At 34.8% G+C, this 22,043-nt stretch overlaps 1 protein-coding gene across 4 annotated transcripts in view; it reads right to left on the reverse strand.

Annotated features, from left to right (window-relative positions):
* Positions 1 to 22,043, reverse strand: part of EPHA3 (EPH receptor A3) — a 357,743-nt gene that overhangs the window by 21,262 nt on the left and 314,438 nt on the right. For all 4 annotated transcript variants that reach the window (XM_015129202.3, XM_001083136.3, XM_077994063.1 and 1 more), the window contains exons 14-15: positions 5,419 to 5,568; positions 4,440 to 4,633 (exon numbers count right to left, since the gene is read on the reverse strand). In XM_015129202.3, the coding sequence (XP_014984688.1) occupies positions 4,440 to 4,633; positions 5,419 to 5,568 (344 nt within the window). The remainder of the gene's footprint in view (positions 1 to 4,439; positions 4,634 to 5,418; positions 5,569 to 22,043) is intronic.

A 22,043-nucleotide genomic window follows, 5' to 3' on the forward strand; every position in this document is an offset into this window, starting at 1 on the left:
AACTCCTAGCCACAAGTTGTCCTCCAGCCTCAGTCTCCTGTGTAGCTGGTGTTGCAGTTTCGAGCCACTCCACTCAGCCAGCAGGGCTTTTTAAACAATCAAAAGGAGACTAGAATTTTTCATAAGTGTAACATGAATTCAATATTGATTATAAACAAGTGGCTAAAACTATATCATATATGTTTTGATAAGAAGATTCTGGAGGCTGTGCAAAAAAATGTTTGGAGTTCGACAGCAATCAAAGCAGGGGACAAGTTAGGAGCCTATTGCAGTGGTCCAGGTCAGAAGATGAAACAGCCATGAGGAAAACGTTTTCAGTGAAAAGGGGTAGAGATAGATCTCATTGATCCAGATGATCACAGTGTGGAGGGCAAGAAAGAGGTCCCAAGTGTTGCTCCAATTCCTGGTTAGGTGAATGGGTAGCTGCTGGTATATGCAGTTAATTAAGCAGTGGAAGGATCAGGCCGGGGGAGAAAATTGATACATTTTCAGAATATTGACTTTGTGTCTGTGTGTCCATTATTTGAGAAGTTTGGCTGTGAAGAGTGTTAGAGAAGTAGGGAAGTAGTTGGCAGAGATGTGGGGCCAGCAGGGGTAATACTGGCAAGCAATATCTCCTAAATTTTCCAGATGAGAAAAAAAAATCACCTAAAGTTTTTATAAAGTATCCAAACTCCATTCTCTTTTCCTGGAGATTCTTGGGATAGACCTGGATACTTGTATGTGTAACAGGTTCCCCTGGTGATAAGAATAAGATAACGAGAAAGAATATAATAGAACATATGTTTGTGGCAATGATCCTACATAAAGAAAGAGCCTGGATATGTAGAAGAGAGAGAGGGAGACAGGGAGAGAGGGAGAGTAGAGGATTAGCCTCTGACAAATAGACGGACACTTCCTTTTATAATTAGAGGAAAGAAGGACAATATGGGTAGGTGCAGGTGCCAATACATTTCTGTTTTGCTGTGGGAAGTCCCCATCTAATGGCTTATTTTCTCAATAAAGCATTTGGCAGGGACATCACTAAAAATTAAAGAAGTGGGTCATTTTAATCAGTTATGAAAAGGATGAAATAATCATTGTCAAAAGGAGGAAAGCAAATTTTCTAAAGAGAAAAAACATTCTCGACATAGTTGCATATAGTAGTGTGAGGTTGTCAATAATAAATGCATTATGACAAAATCTAACCCATTGTGCATTTTGATGGTAATAAGTAAAAATATAAATGTAATTGCCAAAATGTTTATATGCTGTACTTTAAGATGGTTGTCTTTTCATAGAAAATATTGATTGTTTTCTAAAATCATGTTTTATGACAAAATACATCAAACTTGTTCATGTATTAAAGAAAAATATGTAAGGAAAAAGCATTTGATATATTTCAATAAGAGTGGAAAAGTGAATTATGAAAGTATGTTAAAATTTGGATGCTAGGACATAGCCTCACATATTATGATCTGATAGTAAGAGTACTTTTCTCTATGAAACTGGTATTAGATATCCTTACATTACATTACATTACATGAGTTCGCTTTGAAAATGGTTTGAATGTTTTTATGATAGGTAAAGCCTTTTTTTTCCTGTGATTACTATCTACGCTGTAAAGATCAAAATAAATGGCTTCAGAGTACAAAATGAGGACCACATGGCCCAGGGAAGGACAGGTTTGTCATCCTGTTAGTTGTTAAACTGTCAGGTGAATTTCTAAGAGTCTACACAGTCTCTGTGAAGTTTGGGATAGAGATTTATCCTTATGGAATAAGTTACGGGTAGTTTTATTTAAGGACTTATTACTAGATTCAATCGTAGTGATTCCTAAGTGTTATTTTCAATAAATAATCTATGATTCTTATATACTGATATTAAGATCTTGTTTATGATTCTCCTACTTAACTTTTTCAACTATTATGTAAAAACTGGGTAATGTGCACTCAATATAATCAACACAAAATGGGTAAACTGAAGATCTAATACTGTAAAGCTTCTAGAAGCAAACACAGGAAGAAAGTTCTATGACACTGGTCTTAGCAACAATTTTGTAGAGATGACACCAAAATCATAGGAACCAAAGCCAAATTAAACAAGGAGGATTATATCAAACTAAAAATTTTCTGCACAGTAAAGAAAACAAGAAAATGAAAGGCAATCCATAGAAGAAGAGAAAATGTTTACAATCAATATATCTCATAGATGGCTAATATCCAATGTATATAAGGAACTCATATAACTTGATAGCAAAAATAATAATACCCCTATTAAAAATGGGCAAAGGACCTGATTGACATTTTTTTCTGAGGAAGACAAATGGCCAACAGGTTTATGTAAAGGTGGTCAACATTGCTAATCATTAGAGAAATGAAAATCAAAATCACAATGATCTATCACCTCACACTTGTTACGATGGCTATTATCAAAAAGTCCAAAGATAACAACTGTTAGTGAAGATGTGGAGAAAAGGAACATTGGCAAGTAAGGAAATGTAAATTGGGACAGCCATATGGAAAAAAAATATGAAGGTTCCACAAAAAACTAAAAATAGAATCACCATATGATCCAGCAATCCCACTCTGGGTATATAGCCAAAGGAAATGAAGTCAGTATTTCAAAGAGATATCTATATTCCCATGTTCATTGCAGCATTATTCTCAATAGCCAAGATATGGAATCAACATAGGTATCCACTGACAGAAGAACGGATAAAAAAATTTATATGTTAAAATTTTGCTGTTTTATTCCCTGTGGATTTCAGGGGCATTGATTTTTGACATCTTAAAATATAGTATTAAATATGATTGATTTTTTAACAAAAATATGATACTGAGGCATGGTTAATCAAACTTGTAATGTACTTACATATTCACTCACACACACACACACACACACACACACACACACACACACACACACCCTGCTTGATCTTCAAACAGATAACTTCAGGCAGAAACCAAGGAATTTCCCATGCATTGAATGCCAGCTTTAGTCAGTAAGCTTTGTAGCAGTGGAAACAACAGGGCAGGATAGTATTATTGAGACCTAAAACTGGCACAATTGAGAATCAATATTGAGAAGCAACTGGTTATGCAAAGAAGGCACAATAACCCACAAGTCATCATTCCTGATAAAACTCCATTGTACCAATCAAGATATTATTGAACTCACAAGTCCAAGCCATTGAGTAGGCATATCGCTAGAGGTCCCAAATAGGTCTGAAATGCTTCTCTCTCTAGTTGTCAAGAGGAATGTTTTAAAAGTATAAAATATGTACTAACTTACGTGACAAATCAGAAAGAAAAATTAAAAGCCTGTAGAACAATGCATTATCAAAATGTAAAAGAACTTTTTTTCATATGCGTGCAATGAGAATCAAAATTATTAAACAAGATATCTTTGCCTTGTATTACTCTGAGAGGCACTAAATACATTAATATTTATTTTCTTCTTATATGGCCTCTGACAAAATTAATCTCTTCTTCCTTCTTTCTTCCACTGTACTTCGTAGATACACTTTAATTTACATTCTTCTAAACACTGAGAGAACTCAGTGGTTCTTAACCTAGAGGAATATGCATAAAATTAAATAGACTTTGTGCATCCAGGATTACATTAGAGCTGTAGAATATTAACATTTGTGGTGTTGTCCAGGGGCACTGGCTTTATCTTACTCTTAGTTTTATATTCAATGGTGTCTAGCAAAGTAATTGGTATGCAATATGGATTAAACAAACATTTGTTTAATTAACTGGGGAAAACTTGCATGTTGCTAGTCAGTGCAATATTTTGGATAATTTCTTTTTCATTATTTCAAATGAAAGATGAATCAGGACTGCTTTAGTCATGAAGGGTGAAAAGAAGTATGTGATCAGTATATTTATTTATTTTATTTATTTAGAGACAGAGTCTCACTCTGTTGACCAGGCTGGAGAGCAGTGGCATGATATCAGCTCACTGCAACATCTGCCTCCCAGGTTCACAGATTCTCCAGCCTCAGCCTCCCAAGTAGCTAGGATTACAGGTTCCTGCCACCACACCAGGCTAATTTTTGTGGTTTTAGTAGGAACGGCATTTCATTATGTTGCCAGGCTGGTCTCAAACTCCTGACCTCAAGTGATCCATCAAAGTGCTTGGATTACGGGCATGAGACATCGCACCCCACCAGTATTCCTATTTCCCAAAGACTTAAACAAGCCTGAAGGTAGAGTCAAGATACATGTTAAAACATATCTCAGAATTTCATCATTCCCATTAAGGAGCAGGAGAATTCATTCCAAAGATTAAAAAAGAAAGGGGAACTACATCTCTCGGGGAACTACATCTCTCTAATATTGTGGAATACAAGTTTCAAATAATGTATTTGTGGGGTGGGCCAAAAATATTAACATCTTGGAGATAGCAAACACAAATTTCAGAGTGAATGCAGGATACCAAATTGAATGTGTCACCTTGCTGCCGCACTGGTGATGATCTTCAGGCTGCCGGGATTCCGGATAAGCTTGTCCAGAATGCTCACTATCTGCTCAAACTTCGGTCTGTTGTTCCTGTCTTTCTGCCAGCAGTCCAGCATCAGCTGATACAAGGCAGCTGGGCAGTCCATGGGGGGTGGCAGTCGATAGCCCTCATCTACAGCTTTAATTACCTGTGTGAGAAGCAAAGTTTTCAGGAACCAGGAAGTGTCACTTACTTTACGTTTTCATGGACAGGGCTCACAAATATGCTTATTTTAAAGGTAAGTGGGAAAACTTCTCATTTTCAGTTGCCTAAAAGGATAACAACTGATCAAATAAATAAGAAATTATGTATGCCTAAAATATTATATAAAGGAAGATTGAAAGAACATAAATGTAGGAAAGGAGAGTATATAAAGATCCTTTGCAGGTTAAAATAAAAAGAAATGTTGAATGATAGAGGAAATTTAGTGTTATAAAGAAATTATTATTTAGTTATATAGTTCTCTATGAAAAACATATATGAATGAACATGGACAAAATTAGTATGCAGGTTTTAGTTATACCACAGGTCAAATGGTCCCTTTCAAATCATAGTAATTTTTTTTTGTAAAATCCTAAGTGCTGTAAAATTAAGTAACTATTAGTTCATTAGTACTTTTCAATGGTGTAAAGCAGTGACTTTCAAACTTCAACGTGTATTAGAATCTAGAGGTTATCTTACAGGTCACTTATTTCATTACATTTTCACTACAAATGTTTCTTTCGTCTTTTTTCTAAACCCTTGCTTGAGGGAAATATGTAAATCTGTAAGAATAGTTAATATCCTTGTGAGACTTGGAAACAGTTTCATTGCTGCTAAATATTTTATTTCAGTGTTACAAACCAGGAGTCACCCGGTTTCATTATGTTCCACTTCCTTGCACAGCTTGATCTTTTCATCCGAACTCATAACTCATAGACCACAAATACTTACATCCTGATTGGACATCTCCCAGTATGGTCTCTCTCCATAAGACATCACCTCCCAGAGAACAATCCCGTAACTCCACACATCGCTGGCTGATGTGAACTTGCGGTAGGCTATAGCTTCTGGTGATGTCCACCTGATTGGGATCTTCCCTCCCTTTGAATATAAAATCATGTCTACATAAATGAGCAATGCATAGAACATATAATATACATAACATAGTCTGAAACCTGACAGAATTTCTCATAGTATTTCTGTTCTGAAATGGCAGAATTTCTCATAGCATTTCTGTTAAACATTCTGATGTTATTCTATTTTAATACCAACCAGAAGTAGCATACCATTTACAGCAAATTTTACTTCCAAATAATTTGGAAGGATTTTGAAATTATATATAAAAAAGAAAATTGCTTAAATATTGACATTTTATATCAACTATAGCATGTAAATTAATCATCTGCAACAAAACAACCTGAAGTAGATGTGATATGACATGTATTAGAATTAAAAGAGGTATCACAAATCAACCTTCATTGATTTAACCCAGATTTATGCTTGACCAAGCAATCGAAGTTCAGCATGTGAATAAGTCCATATTTGTAAAGAACTTAGGCCACTCCCTGGCACATAAGTACTTACAGGTGTTTGTTACCTAAATAAACTAAAAATAAAATATTTTTTAAAACTCTCTTCAATATAATAATCATCTTGATTAATTTACTGCCTGCTTCATTTCATCATTAATCATTGAAGTGTCTTCTGGATAGTAGGCAAGCACCATATAAATTAGACATAATAATTACATTACCAGAATGTATAATTTAGAGGAGAATAATATTGCTTTTATGAGTTATGGGAGATATAAAAGTGTAATGTCTACGGAATTTGCTCTTAGTTCAATAAATACATTTAATAAAGATGTACGGATTGTCAACCGTATAGGAAGTATTATGCTAGTTATTTTGGGTGAAACAATTATAGATAACATAGTGGCTCTTTTGTTTGGAAAGTGTCAGGCAAAAAGGAGTAATAATGAGTTACTGCAAAAAACTAAATACGGAATGAAATAGGTATCTAGCACACTGCTTTTCAAACTTTATAATGCATATAAATCATATACAGCTTACTCCCAGCAAAATGAAAATTTTGATTCAGGAGGTTGAGTGTGTAGTCAGTGTCTGCATTTCAAACTCCATGTGATGCTGGTCCATGGACCTTACCCTGATTAGTAAGACAGTAGTAGAATCCACTGTGGATGTGGAACGAGGAGCCAAGATTCTCACTAGAGAAACTGAGGAGGTCACTTATGAATTAAGTGACCTCAATTTCAAGTGAAGTCATTTGAAAGATGAGTACAATATTTGATATAAGAAAAAAGGGATGGATATTTCAAAGAACTCACATCATCAAAATCTTAAGCCATGTTCATCAAAATATGACCGATTTCTATTGGGCCTCATAGCACACCACTGGATTTGAAGTGATCCTCAAGGGGGCAATACAGTGCTTTACACAAATGGATTAGCAACTTAGGAGACAAGTTTCTAAGCCTTGTTATGCCGGAATGTGAGCCTCATCTGTTACCGAGAATGTAATAGTCCTGATTCATAGCATTGTTGTGGGACTAAACGACAGATTGCAGTAAAATCTTTAGGCTTCTTCCTAGGACATAGTAAGGACTCAATAAATGTTAGCTCAATACTCTCATATTCTGAGCCAATGGCATAAATCAAAGCACAGAGGAGAAAACTCTATGTTCTACAAAAACAGCTTCCGGTGTGAAGAAATATAATGGAAGAGGAAGCTAAAATGTCCAATTTTTATTTAATCACAGATACACTTGGGAAACTTTATCCTGGCTAGGAGAGTGCTAAGATGGGAACTAACTCAGTAAAACCAAGCACTTCTCCTTGCTGTTTTGGCACAAGTGAGCTACTCAGGGAGAGTACTGCCAGAAGCTCTTTGAAAAGGTAGAGCTTACACAGTCATGAAAAATGCATGAAACTGCGCAGAGAATTGAGGAAATGGAAAAGCACCAACAGCAGGAAGAATAAGCATGCAAAGACGCACAGTGAACACAACCTTTCTAAGAAGCTACCAGGTGAAGAATAGTTGACAGTTTCTATTGATGAAGTAAAACAAATCAAATTGGAGAGACCGGAGCCAGAGAAAAGACAGCCTTGGAAGTTAGGGAGATAAACTACAGTGTGCGAAGTGCACTAAAACCCCCAAAGCACTCATCCACATATGCCTAGACCAAGTTTATGTTTTCATAATTCAAAATTTCAAATACTACTCCCTGATATTTACAAAAGCGGACTTATACATGTAGCATTGAACAAAATCTACTCAGGACACCAAATGGAATCACTAGGCCTACTTTCTCCTTCTTAAGAACTCAGAGAATTAACAAAAGTCAAACAAAGTTGTATTCATAGGACAAGGGAGATACAGTATCCTAAAAACCTCAATTAAATATCTTATCTCTGTTATAGACGCTTGTCATTTTCCTAACCGCCGTTGCTACTTCTCTTTTTCCAGAACCAAATTAAGTATATAAGTATGTTTTCAGTATTACTGAAAGGATACTTTGAGTATTACTGAAAGTATATAAGTATACTTATACTGAAAGGATCGTTTCAGTATACTTTCAGTAATACTGAAAGTGTAAAGTGTACTTAAATGGCACTAAAAAGAGAAAAAAAAAAAGGAAAAAAAGGCCCTTTCTATGCTGAAAACTTTGTACCTATTTAGAAAATATTAGGTCCAGATATTTGTTGCCTTACCGAGGTCTCTAGTTGAAACTAAAATAGAGTCATAAGAAAAAAAACAATAGGTTGCTGACAGCCATGAAAGAGAAGTGTATTTATTTGGTTTAATTCAATCAGGGTTAAAAAGAAACACAGAAGAGTTGTTTCATTTTAAGTGTTTCTTCACCATTTTCCAGAGAGAAGAGCGTTGAGATTAATAGAATTTCTTAAAATAGTGATATGCTGAAAGGTGATCTTTTTTAGGAGGAACAGAGCCATGTTTCTGTTTAAACTTGGAAGGAGAATCCTCTTTTGCGCTGTTCTAAATGCAGACACAATAATGTTGGAGAGGTAACTGCTGTGTCGCATGATCATATCTTCACGGAAAGCTTCACTCACCTGAATCTTTTAACTTGCCTGGGACTTGTACAGCATGTTCTCTAATGCAGTACATGGTTATAGATTCAACCAAATTATTTCCAGAATATTTTCCAACTAGATATGGTCTATTTGCTTACACCTGTGTAAATCTTATTAAAATGTTTAAAACTTACACAAAGAGATATATGTTTGGAAAAATGTATAGTGAATTATCTTAATAAGAAAAACTTAAATTTTCAATTCTGCTCTTCCGGTTGTGTTTTGTAATTGTTGTAGCCTGCACGCACGCGCACACACACACACACACACACATTATTGTTAGAATGACAACTTTAAACCTTTCAATGTAGCATACTTGCTGATCAGGTGACCTATACACTATCTTTAACTTTGCACTAATTTTTAACAAAATATTCTGGCTCTTAGCTCACTGTGGTACCTTGGAAAGGTATCATGGCCACATTGTGCAGTAGATACCTGTGAAATGACAAAGGCCTCTTGCTACAAGATTTGCTAGCTTTGGAAATGTAGATATGGTCTTTTTACTTGTGTCATTCAGGTTTTTGATTTACACTTTCCTTTTCCTTTTTGTCTCTTAACTGTATCAAGGGTTCAGTTGCTGCCCTTATGGGAAAGCATGAGGAAGTGAGGCAATCTAATTTATTTTTCATTTGAGTTTGGACATGTTATTACAAACACACAAAAAGTAAGTGGCATTCAATCAGTTCAACAATGAAACTAGGGTGCAGTGCTTTAAATGTTTCCTTAATTCATCCAGATACTGCTATTGATCAATTGGTGTACCAGTTCTTTTCCTCGCTGTCCAGATTCCATCCCAGGTCACCGTTAATTGAGCTTATGTACTTAGAAGTAAACATATTTATTTTTATTTTTAATGGAAAACTCTTAATTTATATTTTTATGTATGACATCCAAACAATTCATTCTAAAACAAGAGCTGGGACTAATTTAAACTCTTTATTTAGAAGAAAATGTGAATGAGTGTTGTTTCCTTGCCCATTGTTACTGCTGAAGTTCATAGACAGTTAGGTGTGGAGTGCAGTGGTGCCGTGCATTCTCGGCTCACTGCAACCTCCCCCTCTCAGACTCAAGCAATTCTTGTGCCTCAGCCTCCTTAGTGTCTGGGATTAGAGGTGTGCGCCACCAAGCCTGGCTAAATTTCGTACTTTTAGTAGAGACAAGGTTTTGCCATGTTGGCCAGGCTGGTCTCTAACTCCTGGCCTCAAGTGCTCCACACGCCTCCACCTACCAAAGTGCTGGGGTTACAGGTGTGAGCCATCGCACCTGGCCAACAGTTAGCTATTTAGCCCATAATTTATTCAATATTCATGAAACATTTGGCCTTCTCATTAGAGAATTTTCATTATCTGCTAATACGTAGCTTATTAGACTGATTAGTTTAACTCCAATAATGAAATAATCACGGATTCAAGACTCTTATCTCTTTTCTAGCTAACCATATTGCAAATGACACCATCCATCATTGAGGGAATCAGGAAGAGAATAAAGATGATTAAGAATTATATATTATTATTTAGAAAATTTTGTCATTTGTCATGAATTTATCATATATATAAAGCAACTAAAAAAGTGTCTGCTCCTTAATAGCGTGTTCAATAAATGTTATGCCCGTTCCTTCCTTTCAGTTCCCTTTAATTGATACATTTTTTGTTGATGTAACAAATTTATTAAATGACACTACTAGGGAAAGCTCACTGTTAGCTACAAAACAATTCAAATTTAGCAATTAATACTAAATCAGATAAAAAGAAAGTGTTAAAACTTCTCTTATTCTATGGCAAGCAAATAATATCAAGTTGCTCTGGCTTTAAAAATAAAAGAATAATAAACCAACATGGTACACATTTAATTTGAAGTAAAAAAAAATCAAACTACAGGTGAAATTTCAAATCAGCAAAATGATTACAGAATTTAAGAAAAGGTAGATGCATCCATTCTCATAAACTCTTTAAATTCTTCATGGTGGTTTCAAACTCTTTGTGTTCAACACTAGTAAAAGTAGTAGTAGTAGTAGTGCCTGTCATATCAACTGCAACAAATAAAAATACTAAACCCCAACTATAATTTGAAATCATAAGCTTATGAAAAACTGAATAGATTACAAAGCTGAAGATAAAGAGTATTAACTCACATGAACTTGTGCTCTCCATAAACAATACACATTCACTACAGAAAGAATTTTCTTTCTTAGGTGTTATCTTGGCAGATGTGCAGTTTAGGCATTCAATAGATGCTCAGTGATCTTAATTGAATTCCCCCTGTATATACGCTATCTTCCCAAAGACATGGTCTTTCTTCTTGGGAGGCTTTTTTTTTTTTTTCTGCTTTCTGTAACTGGTAAAGTTCTTATCTGAACATCTTGGTCAAACGTAAACTCTTTGGGTGAACATTTGGGAGCCTTCCAGCAAGAGTTGGTCACTCCATCTTCTGTGATCCTTCTACTGCTTTACTATCCTGCCTGATCTGGGATGTCTAGAGGAATAACCACCTGCCCCGCTTCACCACTGCATTCCCCAGTTTAAAATGTGTCTTATTTTCTACCTCTGCTGTTTACAACACTTTATTGCTTGCAAAAGAGCATGCTGTTCTGTCAAGTGAGAATATGATTTATAATTTTGTGGACTTAGCAAAGTAGATTTTACTAAAGATTTCTGATCATTTTGAGCATTTTAAATGTGCAGTTCATTTTCAGTTGATAATGAGTTTAGTCTAGTTTTTCATAATGTATGTGAATGTGAATGAGCCAATATAAACATAATAGTTTATTTTATTAAATCTTACTGCTTTCTAATGTCCTCTTTTTTCTTATGCTACTATTTAATAGTGTTGTTACATCAATACATTTGAAAAACTCCACAATGATAGTTAATATAAGATTCACTGAGCATCAACTTTTTTAGAATATCTGTAGAATTATGAAAATATGTCACAAGATGTTGTATGGATTATATGTTTTAGAGTTTGCAGAATGCTATAAAGATTTTCATTTGACTCCATAAACAGTACACATTCTACATCGACTGCTTCAATATTAATGTTGTAGGTACTTTATTAACCTAAAACTATAATTAATTAAAGAATAATTTTAGTTTATACACATGGACATTACCCCTTTGTAGAATGAGGCTAAGTAAACTGTGAAAACATTTAAAAAATTACACAAGGGTAAGACTTACATACTGACTAAAATATCCGATCTATTTGTCTTCTAGAGGTATACATTTATGTATGATTTTACTCCATGATGTCTTGATAAAATGAAAATAGAACATCAAAACTAGAGTGGCTATGTTTCAAATTTAGAGCCCAGGGTGGAGGGTGGTAAGTAACTTCAAGTGTTTAATTGAAACCAAATGAAAATAAAATTGTAACAGGCACACAAGACTTATGATTTGTTGCATTATGTTTGTGATAGCTTGAAGTTCCACATTCTAGGAGGCCTGATAACAGATGGCTAGTCTGTTGCACATTTGTTCACAAATGGTAATGCAGTCTCTATTGTCCCATGCAACTTGCAGTCTAATATGAACAGGAAGAAATAGAAAGCACCTGAGAGAAACATTTGATCCCCACTCCCATTTTTTGCACATGATGGGAAGCTTGTAGGGCAAGGTTTCTTTAAAAGGGCACTGTTGACCTTTCACCCCAGATCATCCTTTGCTATGACGGCTGTCCTGTGCATTGTAGGATATCTAGCAGCACTTCCACTGCTGTCGTCTAGATTACATTAGCATCTTCCCAGTTGTGACAGCCAAAAATGCCTCAAGACGATACTAAGTATCTTCTGGGGAACAAAATCATCCCCATTTGAGAACTACTGCTTTAAATGTTGTACAATCAGCAAGGGAAAGGAAACCACATGAGGTCTACAAATTATCTGGGATTTTATATAGACTAAGAGAAATCAACTTTCTAGGGATATTGTATAGCCCTGTCATAGGCTATACCTTTACTAATAGAAGAGTAGGGGTCAAGCTCACCAGAGCCAATCTTCTAATACTTGGATTTTGATGGTGTAATAATATCCCTTCTGAATTTTTTGTTTTATTGTATTTTCTCCTTTGTTCTTTTTTCCTATCTTCCTTCCTTTTCTTTTTCTTTTTTAGGATAACTTCCTGTTAATTTAAGTTTTGCTAGTAAAGCTTAAAGTCACTTTATAAATTAAGCATCTTTTTTTTTATTAAATGGAGGTATCAATAAACAAGCATTTTAGTAAGATACTAAAATATCTGATATATTTGTCTTCTAGAGGTATACATTTGCTCCAAGAGCAAACACTGTCTACAGCTACAAAAACGTAAATGTTATTGGCATAGAGAGACACTGAATAAGAGTCCTTGAGGGCCCAATTTGGTTCTAAAATATGGTTAAAAGAAGAAGCTGGGGCAATAAATTTTAATTGAGTCACACTTTACAATAAGACTTGCTGCATTTAAGCTGAGGAGCTGTAGTTCTGAGACTATCAAACTAAAATAAATTGAATATATAGGAGTCTAAGTTTCCTACAAGTAATTCATCACAGAGCTTATGCATATTTCTGTTCTTGATTGTGACCACAAAAATTCTTCTTCCCTTTTCACCTCCCACCTCAACAAATTCAAGCTCATATTGCATGAGCACTATCTTTTTCTGGTTTAGAAATTGCTTTCCCAGCTTATATATGTGAAGAACATTTTAAAAATGTAGATGCTTTAGAAGGATGTGCCACATTAGACATTCAGAATATTATAAAAGCACAGCTAGTTACTATAAAAATTATTTATGAAGATGTGTTTTTTGACCATATTTAAACATTTAAAATGAGGCATTTACTTTTACTGGTCTCTATATCCACATGTAAGTTCCCAAGATATATTTATGTATTTCAGAAAAGCTTCCAATTGCTTGGAGCAAGCCCAGAATCACAGCATATGGAGTGTATCTAAAACCTCAGTTTCAGAAAGACCTCCAATTCAAACTTAACAGAATCAGAAGTTAATGTTTGCTCCTTATATCTCCAATACCAAACCTTCAGCCAGTTCCTCCACGTGCTGACTTCTCATCTATGTATAGCTAAGTACCTGGAGGTACAGGGTAAGTTTAGTCATTTGCTCCATGTGGATTCCGAAGTTTAATAAGAATCAGGAGTCCTGGTGTCTGGGCTCAGCTTTGACCCTCCTATTTAATTTTAGTCAAGTTTCTTAACCTCTCTGCACAGCTGTCTTGTCATTCAAAAACAGGGTCATGGACTATATAAAATTTGACTTTACGTTCAGTTTTATCTTACTGCTTAACAGCTTTACTGACTTATGAACCGTACCTCTTTCAACTTTCTATCTTAAACCTACACGAATATCAAGGATGCTGACATTTTCAGTGTTAATTATTTTGGACTCTTAAAGAAAGACTAACTTTGGACTGAATTGCATATCCACACGGTGTCACCTTGATTTATGTTTCTAGAATTCTACAGAAAAGTTAAAGGAGTGGAATAAAGTGCTACAGGTAAAGATGCTGGGGATTCTCTGGACAAATGCATTACATAATTGCTAAACTCCACTGCAGGATTAGTTGAGAGTCTAAAACCTTGTCCACTTTGCCTAGAAACAGCAGTTAGATGAGGAATCACACAGTAACCCTCTTCTTGAAAGGTTCTGCAATTCAGTTCCCTAAGCTCAATGAATTTAGACAGTTCAACGAGACATGTGACTAAAAGCCTGAATTTTTCAGGAGCTTAACTGAAATGGGTTAGGGGGCTTCAAGTTCTGATTTCTAAAGAAAAGGAGTATAATTGTTGAAATCTCTGGATATTGAAGCGTAATATCACATAGCTACCAAATGTTTCTCTAATTATATGTACAAATCTCTGCCTGCCGATTTAGGAAAGGCTTGCTGGTTATAGTTCACATTTCCTGTTTTTGAGTTTTGTCAGGTCATACTTAGAGTGACAAAGGACTTTGGAGAGTTTATCTGAGTAAACCCAAGTAATTGAGTATTTAACCTGGAGAGAAATATTAGCTGCTCAGGTTAAAAGTGGAACTATAGAGATAAATTATTTGGCTAAAAGATTTAGCATCTATCTATTGTCAGGGACTAAAATTCATTCACTGCAGACAACAAGGTGAAGGGTGATCCAAGAAGGCTCCCAAGGGAAACATCTAGTCTTATCCCCAGTAGTTCAAATCTCAGAGCCACTGAGAGAATAGTTTCAGCAGATGTTGATTGCCACAAGAGATCAGAGATAAACGATCCTTTAGGTAGCAAAACCTCATTCTTTGAACTTTTCAGATCTTTCAACATCATGTGAAATGATTAAGCATTTCTTGAAATACAGGAAAATCTCCGTGTTCCAAGTTATTCTATGGCTATCCAGGAAATAAAACACAAACTCATAATGTTTATATTACTTTCAGATTCTCATAAAACAGTGTAAAAACTAAGTAATCTGATGTATGATATCTATCTTCAACAAAAATAATGCAAACATTGGGGTATAAGTCCATATATATATATATCTCCATATATATACACACACACACATATATATATCCTAATATGAATCTGGCTTTTTTTAAAGTTCGATGAGGTTTTAAATGTCCAATTTTGTATTTTTTGTATATATTCAATCTCTAATTTTTAAAATCTCTATTTTTTTTTTTTTTTTTGAGACGGAGTCTCACTCTGTCGTCCAGGCTGGAGTGCAGTGGCCAGATCTCAGTTCACTGCAAGCTCTGCCTTCCGAGTTTACGCCATTCTCCTGGCTCAGTCTCCCTAGTAGCTGGGACTACAGGCAGCCGCCACCTTGCCTGGCTAGTTTTTTTGTATTTTTTAGTAGAGACGGGGTTTCACTGTGTTAGCCAGGATGGTCTCGATCTCCTGACCTCGTGGTCTGCCCGTCTCGGTCTCCCAAAGTGCTGGGATTACAGGCTTGAGCCACCGCGCCCAATTTAAAATCTCTAATTTTAAAAAAAGTTCTAGTAATTCATTTCAAAGTCTGAACTTGTAGCACTCTGAACACAATTTTTTGAAGAAGCAATGGTAAATTAGTAGAAATGTAGCAGGGGATACTGACAATTGGCAATTAAAATGATAGGAATAATGTTAAATTCATTCTAATGATTGTTTTGAGATAAGGCCTCACTCTGTTGGCCCAGCCTAAAGTGCAATGGCGTAATCAAGGCTCACTGCAGCCCTGACCTCCTGGACTCAAGTGATCCTCCCACATCGGCCTCCTGAGTAGCTGGGACTAGAGGCATGCATCACCAATAGGAAATGAGGACTAGTCGCCATTAGCTTGACATTTGGTCTGAGCTAAACTGTTAATCTAATGACTTAAACTGTCTTCCTGCAAGGTGGGCCTCTTGGAATCAGGGCAATTATTAAAATTATTTTATTCAATTGAAAATTAGTGAAAGCAAAATTAATGTTTCTTTAGCCTCAATATTTGCTCCTTCATTCAAACCCATTTTCTGCTCCAGTGTCATTTTACCAGACCATTTCTCTGACCATCCTATATAAAATTGCATTCTCCATAGACTGTCTGTATTCTTCATTTTACTTTCCTGCCTTTACTTGTGTGCTCCTGTGTTCCACTTCACAATTATAGTTTTAATTTTTCACCATATAAACTGGATAGTTGTTTTTTACATGTTCAAATGTTCATGCTACTTATCTCTCTGAAATAGTTGGATAGAAAGTACTAGACTTTTCATTAACTTTTGATTCAACATTAATCACTGAAATCACTGAACCTTTGAGAGTTTTCTAGTTATTGAATAAATGGTTGTATTTTCTGATGCTACATGCAGGCATATTCATTTTGATCATAAGACGGGAGGCAATAAATTCATCATTGACTTTTTTTTGTTCACAGCTTAAAATACTTTTACTATAAGAAGGACACAAATTAGATATTTTGTTATTACCTTTTTCATGTAGGTATAAATGACATGTGACATATATTACTTATCAAATTAATATGTGTCTTTTGTATTATACCAATTTTGATATGCATAGATTTTTAGTTCTTGAAAATGTTACAGAACAAGGCCTCCTGTTTTCTGTTATTTATGTTCTTAGATTGGAGTTATCAGAAAGGAAATATTTAACCTCTTAGCTTTTAATCACTTGCTTGGCCACTTTTCTTTTTTTGTCTTATCCTTAAAATGAAATCAAATAAAACAAAGTTGTACTAGAATATATCTGATATCGATGTGGCAGAGTCGCAGATCTAAAAAGTGAAATAAATCATTACGTAAAAGAAAACGTTCTAACAAAATCCAGTTAGTATGTACTAAGTAGGCAAATTCAGAATAGAAACGAAAAAGAAAACAAATCTAATAATGGAGAATATAGCCAAGGATAACTCAATTTGTTTTCTCAAATTTTCCAACTCAGTTTATGTGGTAATTATGCTCCCCAAATGAACTTAAGGACATAGGAAGAATTGAAGTGACGGATTACACAGCATCTAAATAAGATAAAAGTCTGTATTTTCAGTAACTTGATCCTGTATAAAACAGAAAATTAATCACTACCATTTTGGAATTTAGGATGCCATGTATTTCAACATATGAATATAGAAATGTTCATCTATATAGATGCATGAATGCATATATACAAAAATACTAACCAGTTAAAAATAAAATTTCATAAGAGCACAGATTGAAAAATCATTCAGGGGCAAACTGTTCTACAACAGTGTCATGATTCTTTTAGAATGAAGTAAAGTAAATTAGTAGACCCAGGGCAAAAATACAACAAACATGTTATAATTATACTTTCAAAGTCACATGATGAGAAACCAAAGGAAAGGAATTCGTTTTTCTATGTTTTTTTTTTGTTTTTCCAGACACAAAACTTCTTTGATGATTTAAATTTGTGGATCTAAATGCTCTAATCATATCTATCCCAATGAAGTCCATGGACTTTCAAGATGATTTGGCAGCTTTGGTGTGCAGCTGCAGTTCTGCTTTCAAGGCTACTTCTTTAAAATACATGATAGCACATAAAACTATGCCATAATGTAGATTTACATCGGTGAATAATGACAAAAATATTTATTTAGTTATTAAGGGGCTTTTGTCCCTGTAAAGTATCTGTAACAGTGGCTTTCAATGTGTCATCCAAGCATCTATGTGGATTCCCAAGAGCATTTTAGGGGTCCACAAGATAGAAACTATTTTCATAATAATACTGAAACTTCACAGCCTTATTCATTCTGAACATCCCATGAGTGTACAGTGGAGTTTTACAGGCATTATAGGATGCATAATAATATTGTATAATGGAAAATATCAACATTCGCAATTTCTGCATAACATAGTAGTGAGAAATAAGAAGAAATAACAAGAAGTGAGTATTGGGGGAAAAAGAAATCTGATTCCCTACACAATATCCTTATGTAAAAGGAAAAACAAACATAAAAGTGTATAGTACTATCTTAGCTGACCCTTTCATATCAGGCACGCTACTGAGAACATAAGGAAGGAAAACTTGTGATACACTTAAAAAAACACAGTGTGAGAAAATATCTGAGTGTCTGATAAATTAAGTTTTGAGCTTAGGTGTTCCCTCAACTCCTCAAATACTCTTCCAAGTTTAAGAAGTTTGAAATACATAAATAGATTATATAATTTCTATACACTCCTCTATTCTGCCTCTCACAGAGATGTTTTAAAATGAGAGCGGCAGATATTCCATGCTCTATTCTTTTCTACTGACATTGATTGAAATGCCCCTCATAATTCTTCAGTGCAACTACACTCTACCTACAGGCAATAGCTTTCAGAGGATCAACCAGGAAAGGGTCACTGCACTGAGGCACCAAATCTTAATCTCCAAATTGTAGAAACTTCAGACACTAGATGAACTGTGTTAAATGTTATTAATGTGACTGACTTTTTAATGCAGATTAACCAGGATTTGTTATCTAAAAGGAATGCCTCAGCAAATTGTTTTGAATGGTGAACTTGTTTTTCTGAAATAACAATAATCAGAGCACACTAAATCAAATAAACAAGACAGATGTCTAAGCTGGGTTTACTTCTTTGGGTTAACAAACAGAAAATATATGCACAAAAATATAATATTTTTTTTCTTTTTCTTTTCTTCATTTTAAATTTATTATTATTTATTTATTTTTTGAAAAAGGGTCCTGCTCCATTACCAGGCTTTAGCTCATTGCAGCTTCAACCTCCTGGACTCAAGTGATCTTTTCACCTCTGTCTCCTGAGTAGTTGGGGCCACAGGTGAGTGTCTCCATGCCTGATGAATTTATGTTTTTATTTTTATTTATTTATTATTATTATTCAGATGGATTCTCACTCTGTCCCCCAGGCTAGAGTGCAATGGCACAATCTAGGTTCACTGCAACCTCCACCTCTCAGGTTCAAGCAATTCTCATGCCTCAGCCTCCCAAGTAGCTGGGATTACAGGCGCATGCCACCACACCCAGGTAATTTTTGTATTTTTAGTAGACACGGGGTTTCACCATGTTGGCCAGGCTGGTCTCGACCTTCTGACCTCAGGTGATCCACCTGCTTTGGCCTCCCAAACTGCTGGGATTACAGGCATGAGCCATTGCACCCGGCCTATATTATTTTAATATATATAAACACATATATATAGTATTTATATATATTTTTATATAAATATATAATACATAAATATAGACATATATATAAATACTATATGTTATTTTTATATATATATATTTACAGAGATGAAGTCTTGCTATGTTGCCCAGGCTGGTCTCAAACTCCTGAGCTTAAGAGGTCCTCCTGCCTCGGCCTCTCAAAGTGTCAAGATTATAGGCGTGAGCCACCCCACTCTGCTTATCGAGACGAGATTTTATCTCAGTCAAGTCTATATCCCAAAATACTACTTGCTTAAAATTTTTTGATTAATGGCATCAGCCATAATTTAGCTTTAAATATAATTCCAAAAGAGAAATTCCCAAAACATTCTGTGCAATATCAGCATTCCTGGAGTAAGTATACATTTATTTCCAAAAGGAAAACTTAGAATGCTGCCTCATTTAGCTGTTTGGTGTATTTGTTTTTTTTTTTTTTTTAAATGAAGTCCTATTACTTTATAACCATACCTCATATTTAGAGTAAACTATAAACTTATTGAACTAAATAAGACCTATTATGGGAGATTAAATCAACGATGTCTAAATTACTCTAGAAAGGCACGTGCAAATTACAGCTTCTCGGAAGAAAGCCAGGACTCCCATGGATCATTTGAGAGAGTTCCAAGAAAATACAAGGATGAACACTGAAGAACTCGAAACTGCTATTTATTGGTAGTGAATGAGCCTATTTGTTCAGTGTGTTTTTAAGAATCTTCAGAGACTGAAACAGAAATGCAAAGAGCCTGTTGCACTTTTATTTCAGAAATGTTAAAGAGCAATTTCCATACCACACCTTTCTTCTATCACAAAGAGGTCCTGACAAAGCAACAATCAGTGTAACTGAAACATTTAGAGTTAACCCACTGTGTTCTCCATAGTATGAATCATCTAAAGTTGGACAAATATTTCCAGTTCCTGCCGGAGAAACTATTCTTTCGAGTATCCTGGCAATCAAGCCTACTTATGGGGACAGAGATGCTCTCATGTAATAATTTAATATGGGGTCGGGCACAGTGTCTCATGCCTGTAATCCCAGAATTTTGAGAGGCTGAGGCAGGTGGGTCACCTGAGATCAGGAGTTTGAGACTAGCCTGGCCAACATGGAATAACCCCGTCTCTACCAAAAATACAAAAATTAGCCAGGTGTGGTGGCAAGCCCCTGTTATCCAAATAACTTGTGAGGCTGAGGCATGACAATTGCTTGAATCTGGGAGGTGGAGGTTGCAGTGAACCGAGATTGCATCACTGCACTCCAGTCTGGGAGAAACAGTGAGGCTTTGTCTCAAAAAAATTAATTAGTTAATTAATTAATAATTTAATATGGCATAGAAATTAGAACCTGACTGAATAACCAGAAATTTAACATTTCAAATAAAGTGTTTTATCAAATAGTTTTTATTTATCCTCAAGGTATTTTTCTTGTATAATAAGATTGTTGTAACAAGGACAATGTAAGTAAGCGTGACACTTTTCATGGACTGTTAGAAGTACTTATGTCATGACAGGGTAAGACGGATAGCCTTAGAAAAACAGTAGAAGTGAGTAGAATGAAATACACTCCTTAAGACAATAAGTATCCCTTGTAGCATATAGTGTCTACTGAACTGATAGTTCAGTGATTAAAATGATGCTTTGTTGCAGATACATTGGCTATTTTTTCTGGTGATCAGAGAAGGAGAACTCAAAAGCACTGTTGAGGTATTTACCCCGTGTTTTGCAATTTCATCAAGTGTTCAGAGCTATATAACTGTAATCACTTGTAAATTTAATTCAACTAGCTACAAGATACAAAATTTCTCTTAATTTGTCATGCTCTTATCCATTAGAATTGTGTTTGTAAGACCACCATTTTTGTGTAGGTCACATTTTAAGTGTCTAAGGGCTTTTTAAAAAATACTCAGATATTTCAAAAAAAATTTAGATTCATGAACAAAGTAAATCACTATGAGGTATATTTGAAAATTGGAAAAATAAAAAGGATTTATTATTAAAAGCCATTGGGAGAGTCCTAGCTCCTATATCAATGCATCTAGATATATCCCAACAGCATTGTGCCATTGTCATTCAGTGGTTCTATTATTGTGGCTTTACTTGCGGAAGAAATGCTACCTGGCATATTAGGTTCTTTATTATATATAGCATGATATGCATGCCATGTGACAATTTTGATTATTGGAGTTCTCGAGAGATTCGCAAATAGGATGAGCTTTTTTTTTTAAAATCAGGAATAAACTTTTAAAATTAGATAATAAGAAAATAGCAGAAGACTACCATCTTTGGAACCACCCATTCACTTGGCTGATGAGAATATGGAGAAAGATACTGCCATTAGGAGAGAAAATTGATAAAAAACTATAGCAAAGACAATTGGGCAATACATATGCCAAAAACTCTCACGTATTTGTACACATTTTGATCCTGTAATGTTAATTCTATAGAAGTATCCCAAAGAGGTAATCATGGACAGACATGAAATAGATATCATGACATCAAAATATCATTCATAATATGAAAATATTGTAATTCGGCCCAATTACTAGTGCTTTATTTAATTAAAGTATGTGCATGAATATAGTATTAGACATTATGAAATACTGTAAAAATATTTAATCATCTGGAAAATTACGTATTTTATTTTTTTAAGTTAAAACAAGGCAGATAAAATGGCATTGATTTACACATAAAGTGCTGAATTTATTGGTATGTTGAAATCATTTTATATATCATTATATATAGTATAATCCCATTTTTGTAACTTTATGCCAAAAGAGGAGTTATTTATTTGTGAAAATGTATTTAAAAAATTGAAAGTATAAATTTAAAATGCTAATAATTATGTTTGT

The sequence above is a fragment of the Macaca mulatta genome, chromosome 2 (assembly GCF_049350105.2).
Source record: "Macaca mulatta isolate MMU2019108-1 chromosome 2, T2T-MMU8v2.0, whole genome shotgun sequence".
In the NCBI taxonomy this organism is placed as follows: Eukaryota; Metazoa; Chordata; class Mammalia; order Primates; family Cercopithecidae; genus Macaca; species Macaca mulatta.